The following is an 18,459-nucleotide window of genomic DNA, read 5'->3' as shown; positions in this document are numbered from 1 at the left end:
TGCTGGTGTGCTGCGCTGTGGCCACCAACAGCACCCTGAAGACGGCCACCAACTACTTCCTGGTGTCCTTGGCCGTGGCCGACATCGCCGTGGGGCTGCTGGCCATCCCCTTCGCCATCACCATCAGCGTGGGCTTCTGCACCGACTTCCACAGCTGCCTGTTCCTCGCCTGCTTCGTCCTGGTGCTCACCCAGAGCTCCATCTTCAGCATGCTGGCCGTGGCCATCGACAGGTACCTAGCCATCAAGATCCCGCTGAGGTGAGGCAGCTAAGCTGGGGCTGGACATCCCCCACCCCCTCTAGGGCAATTCCCTTACAGCTGGCATCACCCCTCACCCTAGCTGGGTGAGGGTGGGCAAGGCACGGCCAAGGGGCGTGTTTCTCCTCTTGGGAGATACTTTAGAGAGGGAGCCGTGGAGGTACTCCTCTTTCCTGCCCTCCCCCCCACCCCAAGCTCCAAGGGCTTTTAGTACTGTGCTTTTGATTTGTCAAGGATGGTGTAGAGCAGGGGTCCTTAAGGTCCATGGACAGATCTCAGGGAGTCCAGAAACTTGGATTCGGGGGGAAAAATTGCATCTTTTATTTTTGCTCATCTTTTGTTTCAGTTGTAATTCTGTGTATTTTATTTTGTGCATTTAAAACTATGATTCTGAGAGTGGACTCCATCACCAGTCAAACCAAAGGGTTCCATGATTCTAATGTAGGAAAAAGCCTGGGTCAAAGGTTCTTGTAAATCAGGGGTCTGTGGACCCTAAGGGATCCGTGAATGTTACATCTTTATTCTTGGTAATTTTTGGTTTCCTTTGCAATGGTCTGCATTTTGTTTTATATATTTAAAAACAGGATTCTGAGAAGGGGTCCATAGGCTTTCCCAGCCTACTGAAGAGAGCTAAAAAATAACATAGGCAAAAAAGGCACTAAAAAAAGAACCGTTTTTAGAGAAATTCCTGCTAAGGCAGAACCAGATCAGCTGCCTCTGAGCCCCCCTGAGCTTTTATGATTCTCAGCTGTGGTGAATGCCCTTCGATTGGCCTGTAATGTAGGGGCACAATGCCAGGAGCAGAGTAGGAGCTTAATAAATGCTGGTTGACTGACCTGGAGACACCCCTTTCATAAGAGACATTCCTTTACTACTACTACTACTACTACTACTACTACTACTACTACTACTACTACTACTACTACTACTACTACTACTTCAGGTTTGCAAAGTGCTTTCCATATATTATCTACCATTTGAGCCTCACAATTGCCCCCTGAGGTAGGTGCTATTTTCAGAGTAGGAAATTGAGGCAAAATTGTGGGATTTTGTGGTATTCAGGTCATAGGATCAGAAATCTTGGACTAGAAATGACCATTGTCCAACTCTTTAATTTTATAGAACAGAAAGGCCCAGGTTGTAAAATGACTTGCCCAAGGTCACACAGGTGGGAAACATCAGAAGCTGGGTTTAAACCCAGAGCCACTGACTCTTTTTTCACAGTAATTTAATACCAGTTATTTGGTGCCACTAGATCTAGGTTCAAGCTTTGCTTCTGCAGATAACTACTTAGGCAAAATCACTTCATCTCTTTGGCCTCAGTTTCCTCATCTGTAAAATGAGAGGGTTGCTTAGATGTCCCTTCTAGCTCTAAAGCGATGCATCTCTGTGTGGGGAGAGGGAGAAGGGGCATCACTTTGCAGGTGCTCACTTCTCTTTGCCATCAGGTACCTGGTCCTCACCTGGCAAGACTCCTCAGTTCTGAGACTGTCCTTTGGCCCTCGGTGACCACTGTGTTGGGTGGTTAGGGTACCCTGATATGGCCACTAGGGATGAGTCTGTGGGTGGAGTAAAGGTGCCCTGTGGTGAGGAGACTTTGACCATCAAAGGCCACCAGGGTGGCTACTGATGAGTCACATCGTGGGCTGAGGAGATAAGCAGAGGACTGCTTAGGAGGAGAAGCAAGAGGCAGCAGCCACAGCAGCTATGGCTCACCTTGTGGGGGAGTGCTTAGGGGAGGGTTCAGGTGAGCTTTGGTCACTATCCCCTTATCAGGACTCATCCCTCCTGCCCAATCCTAGCTCAGTCTGGTCTTGGGAGTTTGACTTCAATTATGCCAAAACTGGTGGCCTGCCCTGTTTTCTCAGAAAAGTATACCCCTGTGGGTGGGTAGCATAGAATGTTGTAATTTTATTTACCTTTTGGCTCAAGGAATCACACACATACTCAGGCTGAAAACTGGGAAGTTCCTTAAATGAAACCGAAGTCTCTCAAGGAGTAGGTTTATGTCCTCCCCCCTGGGAAGGGATTTGATTCAGGTCAGGCACCTCAGCTGCTCTTCATCTTTCCCCCTTTCCTCTCCCCCTCTCCCATTTAGGATTAGAGATTCACAGTTGGATGAGACCTCAAAAGTTGTCTCTTTTTTTTTCCTTTTCCTTTTTTTTTAAACAAAGGAGAAAGCTGAGACCCAGAGAGAGATCATAGCTTTAGTACTAGAAGAGAACCCAGAGGCCATTCTGTTCAAACCTTTCCTTTTACAGATGAGGAAACTGAGGCCCAGTTTCTTAAGTTACTCATAGAAACATAGCTCTGTCCTCAGAGACTTCAGAGTCCAAGGATTTCATTTTACCAATGAGTAAAGGGAGACCAAGGCAAATGAAATGACTTGTCCAAGGCAATGTCATACAGTTAATGAAATGGCAGATCCAGGATTTGAACTTAAGTCCTCTGGTCTAGCTGTAGCCCTCATTAGACTGTGCTCATTGCTGCCTCTTCGCTTAGGTATCTGCTGGCTGAGCTGGCTTTGATTTTGTGGTGAAGAAAAGAGGCTTTTTCATCCTTTTCCTTTCCCAGTATGTCTTCATGTTAGAGCAGTGGAAAGAAATGATTGCTGGGATTGAATTGCCGACTGAGGCATACATTTTCAGGGTTACACAGCTTGAAGAATCCCAGAGTTGGAAGGACCTTCAGTGGCCATCAGTCTAACATCTATTTAAAGTGTCAACTCTGTGCTAGGCACTGGAGACATAAACATACAGAATGAGACACTCCCTAGTCCAACCAGGACCTAAAAACCTATCTTCTTGGTGATATACCCAATGAGTACTCACTCAGGCTCTGGACAGTTAGACTGTATATTTCTAATATGTTTACAGATGACTTAAAAGTGCTAGAAACATCCTTTTTCTTTTATAGAGGGGAGAGCGATATAAAAAGGTCCTTCTTGCTTCTGGAAAGGGATCTACAAGGCAACCCTTGTCCAACTGTAGAAATGGTATGGTATCATCTTGTCTCTCCCTCCATTCAAATGGCAGTGCCCTGGATACACGTGCAGAGGACAAGTACAGATAGACTACTTCCTCAGGGCTTAGCTGATTTATTTACACAGACACCTAGCCACAGTGAAAGGGGTCTGTGTTCTAGACTGGTGGAAACCATGGGGGTGGTATTTGATTCTCCCCATTGTTTCTTCTCCTTGACTTGCCCAAGGTCACAAAGCTAGCTAGTCTGAGGTCTGCGTCTGGGTTTGAACTCAGTCTTCCTGACTCCAAGGCCAGCAGTATTGTATCTGTCATGCTGCCTGGGTTTGTACCCTGAAAACCCTTGGGTTTCTGAGTTGCTAGCTACGCCTTTGAATGAGGAATGGACAAAAAATAAAAAGAAGGGGGTCTTTGTTTCTTTTCATCACAAGAGATGGGCAGACTTAGTGGAAATGAAACCAGGTTACCTCTTGGGTTAGCTTGGGAATTACCATGAGACTATCCAGTCTTTTGAAGCAAAAATGGAAGGGAAACCTCTGGGTTTTTTTTTCTTTTTCTATTTTTTCTTCTTTGGTTCCAGGTCCTTTCTGGGTTTTCCCAAGTGGGATCAGAGCAGGGGAAGTTTTCACTTGGAGCAACCCTGGTGGCTTAGAAAGAAGGAAGGTGGGGGGGGATGGAGTCACCCCACAGTATTGTTGGGGAAGGAAGCTCACTGTGTTTCTAGGAGGGTACCCAGCAAGCAGGAAAGCAGCTTGTGATGGGAGGAGTGAGTTTCTGGGTCTTTCTGTTAAAACTCCAGTATTTCCAATGGAGTTTGGAATATGGTGGTATGTTCTGAACTTTCCCCAGGAGCCATTACTGACGCCATGAGGATGGATGATGGGCGTCTCCCAGGCCTTTGTCCTAAGCATTGGGATGTGTTCGTTGCCGAAGGGTTAATAGTAGGAAAAGGATTGGGTTGGAGTCAGAGGACCTACCAGCTTTGTCACCTATGTGACTTTGGGCAAGTCACTTAACATTCTTGGGCCTCAGCTTCCTTGTCTATAAAATCATGGGATTGGGCTAAAGAGCCTCAGAAGATGCTTCTAGTTCTAGATTTATGGTCCTGGGGTCCTCTGGTGTTGCTTTTGGTTTCTAGTGGGAAAAGGCTTTGAGCCTCAGTCTACATTTCCAGACTTTCTTTTATGGATGCCATATTCCAACCAGGCTGGCCTCTGAGAGGTTTCCAGAAATCAGCGTTCCATCTCCAGTGCCTGGGCCTGGAGTGCTGCCCCTCACTGCCTTCTTCCCCTCACAGATGGCAGAGTTTCCTTCAAGATCCAACCCATGTTAGTTTACATGAGGCAGCTGAGAGGTATGGTGAATAGGGAACTGACCTTGGAGTCAAGAAGGCCAGAATTAGAATCTGGCCTCAGTCATTCACCAGCTCTGTGACCCTGGATGAGTCACTTAACCTCCCTCCCCCTCAATTTCTTCATCTGTAAAATGGGGATAATAGTGGCACCTCACAGTGTTGTGGTGACAGTCAAGTGAGGTAATATATAAAACATTTTGTGAAATATAAAGCCCTACATAAATGCTAGCTATATTATTGTCATTTATAATTATAATTATTATTGTCTATATATAATAATATATTCAGTAGGCTATAAGCTCCTTGAGGACAAGGGCCATTTTTCATTTTTGTCTTTGGATTCCCAGACCTAATGCAGAACATTATACTCAGCAGGTTCTCAGGCTCAAAAATTAGAATCATATGGGAGGGACCTTAGAGGTCATCTAACCCATTGCCCTCCTTTTACAGAGAAGGAAACTGAGGCCCAGACTGGTTAAGTGTCTTTCTAAGACCATATATAGTTAAGAAGTGACAGATATGGGATTTGAACTCAGTTCCTCTGGCTTCAGATCCAACACAAACCTGCCCATCTCCTTCCCACCCCCCTTAATAAATGTTTCCAGTCAGCTCCCTTCTCTCTCCTATACCCATTCTGCTGCTCCCCTCTCTCTCTCCCTGGGTCTCTTCCCCTCTCCCTACCATCCCATTCTGCTCCCTTCTCTCTCTCTCCCTGGGTCTCTTCCCCTCTCACTCCCATCCCATTCTGCTCCTTTCTTTCTCTCCCATCCCATTCTGCTCCCTTCTCTCTCTCCCATCCCATTCTGCTCCCCTCCCTTTCTCCCTGGGTCTCTTCCCCTCTCTCACTCCCATCCCATTCTGCCCTCTTCTCCCGGAGTCTCTTCTCCTCCCCCTCCCTCACTCTTTCCCCTTTCCCTCCTCCTCATGCCATCTGACCCTGCTCCCAGAGACTTGGCCCTGGGCTCCATTCTGGCCACATAGCAGCCTTCCCTTGAGAACTGCTATCCATCTCTGCCCAGATGGAGAGCCACCCTAAAACCTTACCAGACTGGTATTTCCCCCCAGGGATGCAATTCCGCTGCTGAGGGCGTGTGCCTTCTTGTCCTCCTTGTTCTCCGTGGGCCCGTCCTCGGTGAGCATGCCCTGCACATACCAGCCTGAGCCAGCGGGCAGAAGGACTGGGCTTCCTCATCCTGGGCAGGGCATGCTGGCGATGGCTCTTGGCTAGGGCCGGGAGGAGGAGGCTCTCAGAATAGGGGGCCCCACTCACTCATTCAGAATCGTTCCTGCCTCGTCTGCCTTTTCTCCTCTCTCTCCATCGTCCACCTTTGGATGTCTGTTACAATGATTTATTTAGGGCTGGCAGGGACCTTAGAGGTCACCTAGCCCATCCCTTCACTTTACAGAATAGGGAACTGAGTCTTAGAGAGATCAAGTGACTTGGCAAGGTCATTCAGAGAACAAGTTCAAGATGGGACTTGAACCCAGGGCTTCTGGTTTCAAATCCAGAGGCAGGAGATGATGCCATATCTCCGGGCTTTTGTGGCTCTTCCAGAAGGATGAGAGCCCCGAACTTAACATCTACCAAGGGGAACTGCAGGCCTGCAAGTACCCCCAGCCAGAGCTGAGGCTGTCCTCACGGCCAGCCTCTGGAGCCATAGTGAGGGACAGTCAGTCCTGCCATTGGTAAACATTTCTGGGCTTTCCTCTCCACTTCTTAAAAAGAAAAGCTTGGGCCTTCTGTTTTGGTTCTCAGGACTCTTTGAAATGATGCTCTGAAGAGGAGGAAAAAGGGGAAGTTTCCTGGACCTACCATCCCCTTGCACTTTTTTTTTTCCCTGAGGTGAGTTAAGGATGTGGGTGAGCCTAAGACTTAACTGAGCTGGCTGTGTGACCTCTGGGAAATCACCTCCCCCCTCTCAGGTTTTAGTTCCCTCTTTTGTAATAATAATGATGGTGTCAATCATAATAAACACTCTAAGGTCTGCAAAACACTTTACAGATATAATCTCATCTGCGTATAATCTCACAACAACCCCAGAGATAGGGGCTATGTATTATTCCCATTTTACAGATGAAAGAAACTGAGCTCAAGAGACTTACCCAGGATCTCATATCTGGACAGTGTCTGGGGTTTCATTTGAACTCAGGTCTCCCCGATTCCAAGGCTAATTCTCTTATCCATCTCTCTGAGCTGCCTCTAAAATGCAAGGCTTGGACAGAGGTGATCTACGAGGTCCCCCATCGTAGGATCCTGAGCACTGCCCTGCACTTCTTGTGAGGAAGATTAAGAAATCTGTGACTTAGGGTCCTGTCAGGGTCATTCATTTGTTTTGATTCAAATGTGACCTGCTGGTGCTCTGGACTAAATCTGGGGGCTCCTAGAGGTATTTAATAGCAGTGTAACCCTGAGCAAGTCACAACCCACGTTGCCTTCCAAAACAAAAAAGAAAGAAAGAAAGACAAAACTGGGGGAGCAGCTAGGTGGTGCAGTGCATAGAGCACCAGCCCTGGAGTCAGGAGGATCTGAGTTCAAATGCAGCCTTAGGTACTTAACAAGCTGTGTGACCTTGGGCAAGTCACTTAATCCCTATTGCCTCTCATTTAAAAAAAAATTTTATATTACTAAGGTCACAGACTTATTTAGTCTTTTAATACTGAGAGCTCACATTTTTAAGTGCCATTTTTGGGGGGAGTGGTGGTGGGTAAGAAAAGACCTTTGATTTCATTAGTTGGGGGAGCACAACTAGGGAGGTCTCTCCCACCAGCTCAGACCCTCAACATTTGTGAAACGTGGAGTCTTAGAGAGCTATGTGGAGGGCAGGTTAAGTAACTTGTCTAAGGTCACATATTATGTGTCAGAGATGATACTTGAACCCAGTTCTTCCTGCCTCGGAGGATGACTCTTGGTCCACCATGACTCATTGTGGGCTTTCCCATCTACAGAAAGCACAGTCCTCCCATCACCCCTGTTTGGACGGCCCCTCTGCCAGTCCCGATTCTCTTCCATCTCTAATCCACCTTCCACACAGCTGCCAGATTGACTTTCTTAAATTAACATAGGTCTGACTGTGGCACTCCCCTCCTCAAGAAGCTTCTGAGGCTCCCTCTTGCCTTGAGGGTAAAATGTAAAATCCTCAGCCTTGTGTATGGAGCCCTCTGCAATCTGACTCCCACCTGTCTTATTCTCCCTCACGTATCCTCCATTACAGTCAGACTGGCCTGTTAACATTCCCCTTTTAGGATATTCCACCTTCCCCCGTGACCTGAGCTGGATGTCCTCAAACCTGCCTTTTGAAAAGCCCTCTCTTCTTTCAGGATGCAGCTCACAGGCCTGCTCCAGTAATAAGGCGTTTTCTGATTCCTGTTAATTAGTATTTTCTTCTTCTTGAAATATCCTTCTCATATATACTTAGCATTTATTTAGAGTGTCCATGTTGTACCCTCCCGGTACAGTGCAAGCTCCCTGAGGGCCTGGACTGGCTTGTTTTGGTCTTTGCAATCTTAGTACCTGGCACATGGAAAGTGCCTAATAAATATTCGTTGAATAGTGTGCTGGAAAGAATTTGCTGAATTAGGAGTCTTAGGACTTAAATTCTGTCTCTATGACCTTGGGAAAGTCACCTACCCTTCCTGGGACTCAGTTTGCCCATCTGTAAAATGAGAGGGTTAGGGTTAGGTGCCTTTAAAGGTCGCTTCCAGCTACAAGACAGTGATTTAGAGTATTATCTTTATTCTTGAGATGAGGAGACTGAGGCCCAGAGAAGGCCTGGGGTCATATAGTAGACCTGAAATGGCCCTTATGGACCATCTACTATAAGTCCCTCATTTTACAGATGGGGAAACTGAGGCCCAGAGAGGTCAAGTACTGTATTACCCTGGGACTCTAGATCTAGATCATAAAAGTCACATAGCTTGGACTCCAAGCCAGCTCTTCCGTCACCAAGTTCAGGGTCCCACAAATTCTTTCAGATCCTAAGAATAGAAATCAAGGCTTGGAGTCTTGTCCAAGGGAACTGATTTCTAGTTTAAAAAAAGGAAAAGAAAGAAAGAAAAGAAGAAAAAAAAGACCAGAAGCAGGAACAGAATCCTGATTTGTAAATTTGCTAATTGTTCTGCCAAGAGGGGATCAGGGGCTGCTGTTCTCATCCATTCTTTGGCTGTGTCACAAAAATAAACACAGCGGACAGGAAGTGCATTTGTCTCCAAAGAGAGAATGCAGGCGCTCTGGGATCTGGGACGAGTAAGGCGGGAAGCATGCAAAGCCCCGTTCGGGGGAGTTGTCCAGAGTGGACAAATGCTGGGCCAGGCTCCTTAGAAGGGGGACATGAGGGTCTGGGGGACCTCACTGCAGTGGCTACTGCGTTTGGAAAAGCTATTCTAGGGATGGGCGGCCTAGGAGCACAAAGACTATGACTTCAACCTCCTATTCTTGTATCCCACAGCATTCCAGGTAGATGAGGGGTTGGCCCCAGTTCCTGTGGGATGAGGCTGGGCAGGCTGCTGATTCTCAGATGATTCTCCAGGTAGCACAGTGAATAGAAAGTTGGTCTTGAAGTCAGGAAGATTTGCATATGAATCTGGCCTCAGACACTTATTAGCTGGGTGACCTTGGACAAGTCACTTCATCTTTGTCTGCCTCGGTTTCTTCCTCTGTAAAATGAAAACTATAACAGCATCAAACAACCAACAAAGTTATTTTGAGGATGCGTGAGATAACATGGAAGGTGCTCTGCCAACTTTAAAGGTCTCGATAAATGCTAACTATTCCTTCTTTATTTTTATTCTTTATTGCAAGAGTCCATTCTTCTTCCTTTCTAAAATCTCCTTAAGCATTCTGGGCCCTCTTGACTAAGAGCTCAGACATCCCTTGTGCATCCCCGTGACTGGGGCCAGGCAGCCTCTGGGGTATCTTTTCCCAGGACCAGTGACTGGGTAGAATGCTTGACTTGGACTCAGGAGAGGTTGAGTTCAAAACCCACCTTCAGCACTTGCTAGCAGTGTGATCGTAGGCAAATCCCTTTGCATCCCTGAGTCTCAGTTTCTCCCACTGTAAAATGGGAATAGCCAGTGCCTGGCACATAGGAAGCACTTAATAAATGCTTGTTGATGGACTGACTGACCCGCGCTACCTTATTTCTCGGGGTCGTTATAAGAATCTCACTTTGTATACCATGAAGAGCTACTAGGCCTAATTTCATTGATCTAAGGATGTTCTGGCATGAAAGGGGCCCTTCTTCCAGTGTATGTCTGCCAGACTAGGAATCCTTAACCTATGCTAGCCTGGATTTCTCAGGGCATTTTCAAATGCATAAAATAAAATATATAGGATTGCAAAGGAAACAGATTATACTGAAATGATGATGCAGTTATTTGCATCTGGGTCTGACCCAGATCCCAGGTAAAGAATCCCCGACTCAAGATTGTTGTCCAGAGCCCTGAGAGGGTCATTAGGTCTGAAGAGACCTAATCCTTAAAACTTTAGATCCATGGTAGCCATTGATAAGAGAGGGTGATGGAGAGAGAGGGAGAATGGCGCTGGGACCATTCAACTGTGCCCTAGGAGCGTTTACTCAGTAGTTGTAAAGTTTCTCTTTGGAGTCTTTGAAGAAAGGAATTGGTATGAAACTTGCTAAAATGTTTTGTAAGTGGGGAGAAGGAGAGTGGAATGAGACTTTGTGGGGATGATGGAGGAGGAGAGTGAATCAATTTGGGGAAAATAGAAATTCACACATTATCTTGTATTGTTTAAACACCCTTTCTAATGATCCGATCAGTCCTCTACTGCTTGGTTGGCTCATAAAGTGATCCAGAAGTGTACAGGGCCATTTCCTAACACAACAATCAGAACCTCATGAGCTGAAGTGACTTTTAAATGTTTTAAATGTTTGCTTCAAAGGAGGCTACAGGAAGTTGGGTACTGTGCACCCCCCCCATCTCTCAGTCTGTGCCAGCTTGGGCAAATAGCCAGCTTCATCAGCGCTTTTCCAGAATGGTTTCTGGTCTCCAAGGTCTCCTAGTCAGATACAAAAAGCTCTTGGTTTCAGGGGGAGGGGGTGGAGGGGTGGAAAGGGTGAATATTCAAATTAATTTGAATATAGTTTAAATAAACTGACTCTAACTGTTGCCATGTGGGCCTGAGTGGAGAGAGGGAGCATCTACCAGGCCTAGTGGAAGGAGTGCTGGGCTCGGGGTCAGGAAAGACCTGAGTTTAATCCCTCCTCTGACACCAGCTACGTGCCCTGGGCAAGTCACTTAAAGTGACCAGATGACTTCTATATCCATGGTTTTGAGATTGGAATCAGATGCAGTAAAAATGTATGTCAGTCACGTCGAGAGCCTTGAAATGGTCTATAAATGCCAGCATTCATTCATTCATTCATTCCTTGACTTCTGATTTCATTGCTATAGGAATAGTGAGATCCTCCAGGGCAGGGACTATTTTTGCCTTTCTTTATTTCCCTAGCACTTAACCTGGCACATAGTAGGTGCTTAATCAATGTTAATTGACTGAATGAACTCCCAGGAAATTTTCCCCCTCTCCATCTCTGTCTCTGTCTGTTCCTGTCTTTATCTCTCACAAAGAAAGATCATTTAGCACAGTGCCTGGCTCATTGTAGGCCCTTACTGTTATTAACAGTAATAATAATAATAACAGTAATGATTTTATTGTCATCTTTTATGGAAATAATGCTTTATTGTTATTATATTAATAACCTAATTAATTATAAACAATGGGGTAGTAAGTTCCCACTAATACGGGATGCCTCTCTTGGCATCCATCCTACTCCGGGGCTTTCTGGCCTCTGATTCATACTGTCTGAAATGGGTGCCCGTTCTCTGCCCTGATTGAAATCCTGCCCATCATTCAAGGCCCAGTGAAAGTGCTTCCTAGTCCATGAAGATGGCCCCCACTGCCCTGCCCGCAGTGGATACTTACTGTCTGTGCCATCCAAGGGCTATTAATGAGGCTGGAAGAAGCCACAATGTATTTCATTGGTGTTCAGAGATTCCCTCAGATTAAGACCTTGACATGTAGTGTATGGACTTTGGAGTCAGTGGACCTGGGTTCAAATCCTGCTTTCATGCCTGTGTGACTTTAGGCAAGGCACTAGTTAGACTAGATCTTTATCTAGTCTAATCCAGCCTATTCATCTTACACATGAGGAAACTGAGGCCCAGACAGGTTAAGGACTTGCCCAAGGTCACACACCATGTGTCTAGATGTGAGAAGGGTGACAAGGCCATAGAGGCAAAGGGCAGTTCCAGTCTGAGAAGGCTGCTGAGGCATAGCAGCAAAGTCACCTAGCAAGACACAGGTTCAGATTCTGTCTCCGACACTTACTCTGGGCAAATCACTTCCCTTTTTTTAGCCTTAGTTTCTTCATCTATAGAATGGGTGGTTGGACTCAGTGGCTGTGAAGTTCCCCCACATCGGCAGTCTTCAACAAAGGCTGGATAATCATGTGTTGAGTACGTTGTATTGGGGGGTTCTTCTTCAGGTACCAGTTGGAGCTGATGGCCTTCCTGATCCCTTAACAACTCTCACGTTCTGGGATCAATCTGAGATCAGTTGATTTCTAGAGCCTGTCCAGTAAGATTTATGTGACATTAGCTATGATATTATTATTCATTATTCCTTATTCTGAGGACACGGGGAAACCCCGACGTCTCTCAGTTCTCTCAAGTGATGGGGCAGAATACATACCCGCCTTTTCTTTGGGAAGGCGCCCATTTTCACAAGAGATGGGGGCAAATTCACTGCTTGCTTTCTTTGGTGGTTTTTCTTTGCGGGGAGAGACTTTCTCTTGTTGATTTTGGGTCTTACGGATGTGTTCCTGTTTTACTCTCCAGGCTTGGACTGAATACTGGCATTAGCTTCTTTGTATTCAAAGACAGATGTGTGTGAAGCCCTTGTATTTGACTGCTTTACAAGCCAGTCAGTCCTTTTAGAGTCTCCTGTTGGGTGCAGCTAGGTGGTACAGTGGATAGAGCACTGCCCCTAGAGTCAGAGGGACCTGAGTTTAAAAATCTGGCCTCCGACACTTGACACTCAGTAGCTGTGTGACTCTGGGCAAGTTACTTAACCCTGATTGCCTCACCACCCCAAAACAAATAGAGTCTTCTATTGGAAAAGTTCTCTGCAATATTGTACAGTGCAGAATTGCATTAGGTATCTCGTAAAGGCAGTCAGGTGGTGCCCTGGGCCTGGAGTCAGGAAGACCTGAGTTCAAGTTTTGCCTCAGATAGCCTCAGCAGCCATTTTATCTTGGGCAAGGCCTTAACCTCTCTGGACCTCAGTTTCCTCCTGTGTAAAATGAGGGGCTGGACCAGATGAAGGTCTATGCTAGCTCTAGATCTGTGATCTAAGTCCCAAAGTCACACAGGCATGAAAGCAGGATTTGAACCTGGGCCTGTTGACTCCAAAGTCTATAAAATGAGGGTAGTAGTGGGATAAAATGGGGTAACATATAGAAAGCACTTTGTAAGCCTTCAAGTGCTCTCCAGATGTTCATTATTGTGGGGTGGGAGACATTCCAGGCCTGGGGGGAGCCAAAGAAAAGGCCTGGAGTCAGAATGGCTTGTTCTAGGACTGTTGTCAGATCCAAGGGGTGTGTGTGGGGGGGGGAATGGAGAAAGATGTAAAGCATAAGAAAACTGGGAAGGTAGGAAGGGGCCAGGTTATGAGAGCTTTACATGCCAAGCATGGGGTTTTCTATTTGTCTTGGTGGTCTTAGGGAGCCACTGGACTTCACTGAATTTGGGTGAGTGTATATGTGTGACATGGTGTGCTTTAGGAAGATCAGTTTGAGAGCCAGCACAGTGGAGGGTGGTCAGGAGTGAGTTGAGGCACAGAGAGAAATCAACCAAGAGCCTGTTGTAATGATCCAGGCATGAGGTGATGAGGGCTTTGTACTGGGGTAGTAACAAGTATCAGAGGAGAGAAATGGGGGCGTATATGAGGAATGTTATGAAGGTAAAAATGGCAGGACTTTTATTCCAATTGGCTAAGAAGGGCGTGACAGAGAGTGAGGAATTGAGGATGCCACTTAGGTTGTGAGCCTGGGTGACATTGGAACATTGGCATTAACCTCCCCAGTAATAAGAAAGTTAGGAAGAGGTGAGGGTTTGAGCAGAAAGGTAATGAGTTCAGTTTGGGATGTATTGAGTTTAACATATCTATTGGACATCTAGCTCAAGATTTCTTACAGGAAGTTGGAAGTATGCATCTAAAGATGGAGCTAGGGGGCAGCTAGGTGGCGCAGTGGATAGAGCACCAGCCCTGAAGTCAGGAGGACCTGAGTTCAAATTCGGCCTCAGATCAAACACTTGACACTTACTAGCTGTGTGACCCTGGGCAAGTCACTTAACCCCGATTGCCTAAAAATTGAAGAAAAAAAAGGAATAAAGATGGAGATAAAGGTTAGGTTTGGATAAGCAAATTCGTCTTCATAGAGAATATCATTGAATCCCTGACAGCTACTGGGATCACAAGGAAGATAGTATAGAAGGAGAAGAGAAAAAGAGCAGGACAGAGCCCTGGTCATAAGCAGCCTTGAGCCAGATGAAGGGCCAGCAAAAGAGACTGAGGCAGGATGAGAACCAGGATAGGGTGGCCTCATGAAAACCTAGAGAGAAGAGAGTATTGAGGAGAAGAGTGATCAGTCAGGCTGAGAGAGGTCAAGGATGAGGAAGGCCACTAGATCTGACAATTGGGACATCACTGGAGCCGTTGCAGTTGAATGATGTACCGGAAGCCAGACTGTAGAGAGTGAAGAAGAGAGTGAGAGGAAAGGAAGCAGAGCATGGATTGCAGACAGGCTTCTCAGGGAGAGATAAGTGACAATTAGCTACCTGGGATGGAAGGCTCCTTTTTTATGCATGGAGTAGTCAGGGGCATACTTGCAGTAAGGAAGCAGCTGGTAGGTCAGGAGGGATTGAAAATAAGTGAGAGAATGGGGATGGGATGAAAGAGGCAATCTGCTGGTGAAGACAGGATGCCATGGGATCACTTGCTTGTGTAAATGGGTTAACTTTGGCAAAGGAGTAGGGTCACCTCTTTGTGTGAGACTGGGAAGGAAGAGTTAATGGCAGATGGCTTCTGGGATGGGAGTGGAGAGGCGGAGAAGAGGGGGCTCTCAACAAAGAGGAGAGGGGAGCCATGCACAGTGTGCGGAGGAATGAAAAGGTTTGGAAGAGCTACTGTGGAGAGCGTGCTAGCGAGTCAACTAAGGAGGTGTAAAAGAATTGCCCAGTTGTAGTGAGGACACAGTTGAAATCATGCAACAAATTTGTAGCGGGCCAGTCTCAGTTATCATTAATTGAGAGGATAAAGAAGCTTATCTACCGTCCTTAGTTTCCATAGTTCTGAAGATGAGAAAAGATAGGATCAGACAAAGCAGAAGTGGCTAATGAGGAAATATTAAAGGTAAAAAAACACCTTATCTCTGTAGAAAACCTTTACTGTTACAGAATGCTGTCAGCAATAGATAGCTCAGTTGATATGATCAAGAACCCTGAGAGCTAGGGTAGGGATGACTCCAATAGTCCAAGACAGAGGCCCAGTACGCTCCTTTTAGTGGCTTGTTCAGGGTTCCACTGGCATCATTGTAAATGGCATGTGTGGGATTAGATTCAAGGTCTTTTAACTTTTAGTTGAGAATCACAAGTTCAGTTGAGGAAGGTTACATCCCCCCTTCATCTTCTTGACCCCTTCTTCTATTTTCTGGATCCTTTGTAGCAGTCAGGAGGATTCGTAGACCAGAGAATATGGATAATTTCCTGGTTTTCTCCAATGTAGATGGTTTCTTGGATTTACTTTCAAGGCTCATAAACTGACTTCTAGAGGAAACCTCTCACTTTGCTTTGTAAAAGAACTGAAAACTTTTAAAGGGCAACTTCCCTTGTCAATTTCTAGTTTTCAAATATCCCTGCATCAATGTGACAATTTTTTAAAGCCAGAAAACTACATTCAACAGAACCTATCCTGATGGTCTTAAATGAGCAAAGAGAAATCAGATCTTTTACCAGTGACCTTTTGGGTGGGGGGAAGGAATGGAGTGGAAATTTTGGGGAAAATAAATCTGAGTTCCACTTCTTTCAACCTCCCCTTCCTCCTCCCCAACCCCTTCCCCAAGCCCTCCCATGGCTTCAAAACGTCTGGAAAGATTACATGTCTAATCTGAGGACCCATATCCAGGAAGGGAAATTTTCTTTTGAAGCTAAAAAATTTCCATTGTTTTCTCTCTCACCTTCTTCCCATGTTATGATCTTAGATGAAAAGCAGCCTGAGAACAAGGGAAGGGGCTCCCTCTGCCTCCAGAAGGACTAAGGACTTAGCAAACGAATCTCCTCCCTTAGAGGAGGGGGAGGAGGAATGGCCCTCCCTATGGTCAATGTCGTTTGCTTGAATGGCATGGAAAGTTCACTGGGAAGAGTAAATAGTGCATAGATTAAACATTGGACCTGGAATGAAAGACCTGTATTGGACTCCCTGTGCTGTCACTCATTAGCTGTGGGATCTTGGAGAAGTCACTTCTCTGAGGGCCTGTTTCCTCATCAGAGGAATCAGAGGATTGGATCGGGTGGTCTCTAAGGTCCGTTCCAGCTCTGGTGTCTAGAAATCGCAGTCCTAGCAGGGAGGGACCTTTCCCCTACTTTATAGGGCCATTTCCTCCAGGGCACTGCTAAGCGCCCTCGTTGTGGAGGAGCCTTTGGGAGTTATTTTAATGCCAGAACCTATTCCACGGGGCAAGAAAGAGAGTCAGGCTCAGATAACGAAAATATACCCATAAAACAAGTCAATACAAAGTATACTCAAGTGGATCTGGGATCTCATTGGTTGGGAAGTTCCCTGTAATGTTAGATTCTCATCTATCCCTGACTCAGTTGTGAAAGGGATTGCAATAGCAGCAGCAGCAGCAGCAGCAATAGTAGTAGCAGTAGTAGCAATAGTAGTAGTAGCAGTAGTAGCAGAGTAATATATACATGCTAGTAGTAATATAGTACTATTACTATGTTACTTTGAAAGAACCCTGATTTCATTGGTATAGGGCCCCCTCTGGTATAGGGACTGCCTTCTATATATGCAGGTCAGTGCTGCCTCTTGGAATCATCAACTTCAAAGTGGCCCAGGAACACTGAGAGTATCAGTGTCTTGCCCAGGGTCACATTCTCCCCCTTCCCCTTTTACAGAGCAGGATACTGAGGAGAAGTGCTTTGGACAAAGTGAGTTAGTGGCAGCATCAGGATTAGAATCCGAGTGTCTAGATTCCCAGGCTGCTGTTTTTTCTTTTCTCTCCTGTTGCACTGGGGATGTGGTCTGGGCACTGCCTCTAAAGGCTACCTGCTGTGGTGAATAATACATCAGTTGTATTCACAGAATTATAGGCTACAGAGGTCTAGAGCCCACAGGGATCTCAGTGACACTCTGGACCCACCCTCTGGTTTTACAGAGAAATACAATGATTTGCCCAAGGTCACATAGTAAGTGGCAGAGATGGGATTTGAACCTGGCACCTCTGACTCCCCAGCCATGACTCTTTCCTGCTCCTTCCACTGTTGGCATGGCTCCACTTTTCAGGGCATCACTGTCCTCCAGAAGGAGAAATTGCACAGGCCTCACTCCACTTCTCCTTTCTGAAGGCCTGCCGGCCTGTGGCCTGTCCCTTGTTTCCAGGCCAGACTGAGCATTGTAAGGCAGTAATGGTCATCTGGGGGACACCCCAGGATGCCTGGGCAACCAAACCTGCCGCTAGTTTTCAGATTCAAAGAGAAGGGTGGGAACTTTCCAGCTCCAGCTTTGACCTTGGGCTGAGCCTGGGAGGGGAGGGCTTGAGTGGCCTGATTCAGGGGCTTCTGGTGGCGAACCCTGCGGCTCCTCTTAGGGGCCTCAGCCTGCAACTTTGCCTCTCCTATGCCCTGCTCCTCTGTTTATTGGACGTGGCGACATTCATTAGTGGATCTTCTACCTCCAATTCCCATTCCAGGAGAAACAATCATCTCTTGCATGTGTGAGCCCCAAGCCTGAGAGACAGCTTGGCCTGATGGGTGGAGAGTTGGCCTCAAAGTCCTCCCTCTGATACATATTAGCTGTGTGATTCCCAAACCCTCCCCAGTAATTCTCTGGGACTAGAATTTACAGAGAAGCCACCGAGCTGCATTAGTGGAGGCCCCTTCCATACCTGGAGTTTCCCACACTGATGAAATCCCAAATACAGACCAAATAAAACAAAACAAAAATGCTCCCACCAGGTCAGCCAGAGGACTCTTTCTTAAAATTAGTCAGTGTGGGATCTTTAAGTATTTTTTTACACTTTTAAATAGATTTTTTAAATAAAGATAGGTAGAAGGACTAAGCCTTGTGATTTCTTTGGTTAAAGGGAATTCCCAGATGAGGAAACTCCCTCCACCAATGCAGGTTGATTCCCATTCTGCACTGTGTAGTCTTAAGAATGTTGCCTTGAGCAGAAGTGTCACACTCGCCACCTAAGCAGTTTGAAAAATTGGAAAATGTTTAGTAAAATCAGTAAAACTGTAATATAGTGTTAATTTTTTGGTTTTCTAAGTCAATACTCAGCTGCCAAGTTTCTCTCTGAGTTTGTCACCTTTGGCCCAGAGCCCTGAAAGTTTAAGTGATTTGTCCAGGGTCACCCAGCCAGGTTAGGTTGAGTCTCCTGACTCCTAGACCTGTGTTCTTTCCACCACTTCCTTACTGGGTCATCTCCCTATTTTGTTCCAAAATCTCCAGGCCCTCTTTTCTCCTAGATGTGTTCTCTGTCTCCAGACCCCTAACCTCCCCTCTGTCCTGGGCCCAGTGTTTAGGAGGTCTGTCTGTATATTCCAAGTGTAGACAAATAAGTCTG

At 46.2% G+C, this 18,459-nt stretch overlaps 1 protein-coding gene across 1 annotated transcript in view; it reads left to right on the top strand.

Moving 5' to 3' along the window:
- The window catches only part of ADORA2B (adenosine A2b receptor), a 50,211-nt gene that overhangs the window by 1,436 nt on the left and 30,316 nt on the right, over positions 1–18,459 (top strand). Inside the window, exon 1 of the mRNA XM_021007042.2 lies at positions 1–259. This exon is cut by the window's left edge and continues 1,436 nt beyond it. Coding sequence (XP_020862701.1) covers positions 1–259 — 259 coding nt within the window. The remainder of the gene's footprint in view (positions 260–18,459) is intronic.

Source organism: Phascolarctos cinereus, unplaced genomic scaffold (genome assembly GCF_003287225.1).
Source record: "Phascolarctos cinereus isolate Bilbo 61053 unplaced genomic scaffold, phaCin_HiC Scaffold_5;HRSCAF=322, whole genome shotgun sequence".
Lineage (NCBI taxonomy): Eukaryota > Metazoa > Chordata > Mammalia > Diprotodontia > Phascolarctidae > Phascolarctos > Phascolarctos cinereus.
Note: the sequence above shows the minus strand (reverse complement) of the source record. Positions and strands in the feature narration are given on the sequence as shown.